This window comes from Atta colombica, unplaced genomic scaffold (genome assembly GCF_001594045.1).
Source record: "Atta colombica isolate Treedump-2 unplaced genomic scaffold, Acol1.0 scaffold7, whole genome shotgun sequence".
In the NCBI taxonomy this organism is placed as follows: domain Eukaryota; kingdom Metazoa; phylum Arthropoda; class Insecta; order Hymenoptera; family Formicidae; genus Atta; species Atta colombica.
This window is the reverse complement of record NW_017259561.1, coordinates 1,725,885-1,730,994: the sequence shown is the minus strand read 5'-3', so window position 1 is coordinate 1,730,994 and position 5,110 is coordinate 1,725,885. Positions and strand designations below refer to the sequence as shown.

Below are 5,110 nucleotides of genomic sequence, written 5' to 3'. Positions count from 1 at the left end.
AGAATCATACAGAATCGACCCTCTGTTCAGAATGACTCTGAATGAACCCAACATATTTGAAATGTAAGATTCATATTATGTACATCTGTATGAACATCCGTCATACAACATCTGAACATTGTTACGATCTAGAAGAATCTAAAAGGATACATCAATAGCAGCGAGCGCTCACTCAACTGTTGAGTTCGCTAACCGCAGTCAATTTTACAAAGGAACAATGCATGATTTTGAGAGTAGAAAATTAATCATTTCGTTAAATATATTAGGTATACAACTTTGCTTCCGCCTTTTGCTTTTTTTTTCCGAAATTCGAGGCTTTATTGTAAAAAAACTGGTTATACATTTATGATTCAAAGTATTGTCCATCGCTGGCCACTACTTTCTCCCATCTTTCGGGTAGCGTACGAATCCCGCGTCGAAAAAACTGGTCATCTTTTGAGGCTATCCATGAATCGAATTTTTTACTTTTTCATAAAACCGGAAGTGCTAGTCAGCCAGGCCGTGTGCTATTGATCGAAACAAGTGATAGTCAGAGGGAGCAACGTCTGGAGAATACGGCGGGTGGGGTAGGACTTCCCATTTCAACGTTTCCAAGTATGTCTTGACCACAACATGGGGTCGAGCATTGTCATGCTGCAAAATCACTTTATTATGTCTCTCGTTGTATTGCGGCCGTTTGTCTTTCAATGCTCGGCTCAAACGCATCAATTACGTTCGATACCGATCGCCTGTGATTGTTTCAGTCGGTTTTAACAGTTCATAATACACTACGCCGAGCTGATTCCACCAAATACAGAGCATGGCCTTGGACGTCAAAATCACCGTTCTTGAAGCGTTGAAACTACTCACGACACGTTCTTTCACTAATAACGGCCTCACCATAAGTATTTGAGAGCATTCGATGAGCCTCAGCCGCAGATTTCTTCATATTGAAGCAAAAAATTAAAACCTCCCGCAAATGAATTTGGCTCGTAAACTGACATTTTTAATCGAGAATAACTTTATGATGCAGACACAAATCGACTAATGTTTTTATGGGGTTATGTTGACAGATGCTCAAGTTTATTGTATGACGTCTATGATCTATTTATTTCGACCACCACTTACCGCTAAAGCTATCTATAGGAAAACGGCGGAAGCAAAGTTGTACACCTAATAGATTAATTACAATTATTCGATTCATTTCCTTCATCAATTCTTTTCGTAGAAATAATTAATTTTAATTTGTTCATATTTTCTTCCAAAGATTTTAAAATTGAAGAATTATATAGCGCAGTTGGTTTCTTCGAAACGATTACTGGGAATTGAACTCGATAGGCATATAATCATTGATCGTCAACGCACAGAGACAAAATTTGTATTTTGAACGCGATGACAATAATAATATTTTTAACAATTTAACATCACAATTTGAGTTACATATTTGCACTTAGCGTCCGTTCCCCTGTTCTAACCCAATCCTAGGACGTATTTTGGTAAATTATATGCAAACCTGGGGATGGCCATAACCACGGACATTCTGTAAATTGAAGAAATTTCAATTACAATAGCATTCATACATTTATGTATTGTTATTTTAGTTGTCTGTGCAAATTTGATAAAATGGAGAAAATCAAGTTCATGCCTTAATAAAAAAACAAGAATTTTTAAATACATGAATAATGATAAGTTCTTATCACATAACTTCATAAAATCCTTCTTGCAATTAATTTTGTAGGATGGAAAAATTCAATCTTCAAAAATTTCGAATTTAGAATGATTATGATGCAAGTAAAAAATAAATGGTAATTATTTAGTGCAGAGAAACCAGGGGTGTATGAAGTTATACAGGATCGTATAGTTTCCAAGAGTTTCTGATTAGAGTTCTAGGTTACTTTTAAATAAGAGCTAGTGTAAGAGTTCTCTCGTGTTTATAAAAAGAGTTTCGGCGATTAACGCTATTAAAAGATCCAATACTAACTTTGCATCTAATATTACGACTAAATAGTTCTGAATAGTTCATTCATATTCGTATTCATAGTCAGGCCTTATATTTAAGGAAGCCTTAAATATAAGGCCTGACTATGAATACGAATACGAATGAACTATTCAGAACTATTTAGTCGTAATATTAGATGCAAAGTTAGTATTGGATCTTTTAATAGTGTTAATCGCTGAAACTCTTTTTATAAACACGAGAGAACTCTTACACTAGTTCTTATTTAAAAGTAACCTAGAACTCTAATTTTATTTATTTTTAGATACTTTATGAATTATTTCATTAACTGCTAAGCATCTAAAGATAAATTTAAGGAAGCCTTAAATACAAGGTCTGACTATGGCTGGTATTTATCTTATCAGATCTTCTATTTAAGACCGTCTAAGTACGGTCTTAAGAAGCCACGAACTAACCAAAGGGCTGCATTAGTGTCTTAAGATATTACTTAAGACGGTCATGAAAGAATCGACTGTGAATACCGGCCTATGAATACAGGCATTGATGTTTTTGACGATAAGAGGCTGCGCCTCTTGAAAATGAAAGGAATAGGGAACAAAGAATAAGAATTTTAACCTATCAGAAATTATGTATTGTGGCATACACAGTTTTTGAAATAGGTTGAAATTTTTATCTTTTCTGTTCCATGTTCCTTATTCCTTTCATTATGGGCAGTTCCTAAGAGGCTTTGCACAATAAAAGGAACAGAGAATAGAGAATAAGAATTTCAACCTATCAGAAACTGTTTCTGTTCCACAATATATGATTTCTGATAGATTAAAATTCTTATTCTCTGTTCCCTGTTCCTTTTTATTGTGCGGAGTTAAGAGTTCAAAGATATCAGAAGGAAGTTTGCAGGTTATCGCCGTGTTTTTATTCGTTTATTGCTAATACCAACGTTTTATGAACTTTGCTGTTCCCTTTACCAGAGCGAGGAATATCAGTGCGTAACATGAAGTGAACAAGGTTCATAAAATGTTGATATTAGTAATGAATAAAAACAGTGACAACCTTCTTTGAAAATAATATCCTAAAAAGGATATTAGATAGAGTTCTTAATGGAAAAAAAAATTTTTTTTTTCAAAAAAATTAAAAAATTAATATCAAGTTCAATAGATCTAAACGCCATTTGATTTCTTTTAACGAGTTATAGGTCCATATTCAAAACGTGCTATATGCCATAATTTACATTACGCATACTATAGAATTTTAAAGATAAAAGCGCGCTCCATACTTATAAGCATTTGCCTTTTATCGAAATTTATATTTTACATACATTTGCATCTTCATTAAAAATGATATGTGAATAACTTGATGAAATTCGGAAGGACATGAAGTCATAACCTGATAATATATGTCAAGATCAAGGTGATTGGTGCTGGTTCTGTACTAAATAATTACTAAATGAATTGACAGCTTACGTAAATACTAATCTGTATCGCGCAAACCAATTAATATTATATATTTAAATATTTAAATATTATAGATAAGCTCATTTAACTTGACAATTAAGAAAAAATTGTATCAGCCGCATAAAAATTATATTTTATTAATATTAATATCGTTGTAATTTATTTTATTAATATCGTTGTAATTTATTTTGTCACTATTTTTGTTATTAAATTTGCCTAATATCGTCTTATATTAATTAGCGACTAAGATTAATTAGCGGCTAATCGATTAAATAATTAATTTGAAGCAATTAGACTTGCGAATTGAAAGTATTATCAGGACTTTAAATATAATTTAACATAATTACTGAAGTTGCTAACATTTATTTACACGCGGAATTTAAGTAGTTTCTCTTAAATCGTTTAATTTAATGTTACATAGATAAAAAAAATATTTAAAAGGACATAAGATGTAATAGGTTTTTTAAATTTAAATGATAACTGCCTCGGAAGTATGGCTAGTATAACTAAATATGAAATTTATTTATAATTTATATTCACTCTGTTATGTGCTACTTACTATAATATGCAGTGTAGAAGATAGAAATGTCAATCATCAGTTGTTATTCTCCGCCACCAGAGATTACTACTCTCTAAATTTCTTGGAGTAAAATCTCAAGAGAGATGAAAATATAGCCATTTTCACTCTTCTCCAAAAAATGGCTGTATTTTCACTCTCTTAGAGCAAGATTTTACTCCAAGAAATTTAGAAAGTATATTTCTAAATGTGTACAAGTTAAGTAATTGATGTTTTCGTCAAGACAAAGCTGGTTCAAATATCATGGACCGAATTAGATGCTGCTAAGAAAAGCATTTTTATAGACTGCAAAACAACTTATGTATTCATTAATGTCCATTCTGTGCGATGAATTAATTTAAGTGATTAAAAGGTATTTACAGTAGATTGAACAATCCGAACACCGTTTCTACATATCAGTTATTTTATTGAAAAAATTGTCATGTTAGATAAAAATATATTTATAATATTGTTTATATCAATCAACAAGGCACTCGATTGAAATTAACATGACATTTCCTAATTTGTAATATAATAGGAATTTTGTTTTTTTCATTTTTATTTTAATATGGTCATTTTTACTTTGATATGATCAACACTCGAAGAAACGCATAAAACGTGATTATGATGCAATATATTTCATGAAGAAAGCTCTGAAACACATGAAAAGAATCGAATATTTTTCTTTGTTATCGCACTTTTCATTCGAAGAAATTAATCTTTTTAATTTTTCATGCAAATGTTTCATGCAATGTTTCATATGTTTAATCAATCATAGAAAAACTCTTTCAATTGTGCTATATGTACATTTATACATGTACTTATATGCATTTTAAATAAAGCAATATCATGTGTTACTGAATGTAATTGATCGACATTTACTTGTTAGGTTTTTTCAAACTGTTGAATGAGACATATTACAACGAGTGAAATACTTATACGTACATGAGATACGTACAATTTATGATTTGCTAAATATATTATTGATTTATGATCTTTTTATCATCTTAAAATCTATTGTCTATTACAGATTTTTACGTTCTATCAATTAATAAGTTAAAGTCTTTTTAAAAACAAATTATATACAGAATATAATATATACAGAATATATTATAATAAAATAATATGAAAAAACATAACAACAAATAAATAATAATAATTTCTCAA

General features: G+C 30.5%; 1 protein-coding gene across 1 annotated transcript in view; it reads right to left on the bottom strand.

The window, feature by feature from the left end:
* Positions 1 to 1,355: 1,355 nt before the first annotated feature.
* The window catches only part of LOC108692348 (sphingomyelin phosphodiesterase), a 48,306-nt gene continuing 44,551 nt past the window's right edge, over positions 1,356 to 5,110 (bottom strand). The window contains exon 11 of the mRNA XM_018200559.1: positions 1,356 to 1,519. Coding sequence (XP_018056048.1) covers positions 1,450 to 1,519 — 70 coding nt within the window. The 3' untranslated portion in view covers positions 1,356 to 1,449. The remainder of the gene's footprint in view (positions 1,520 to 5,110) is intronic.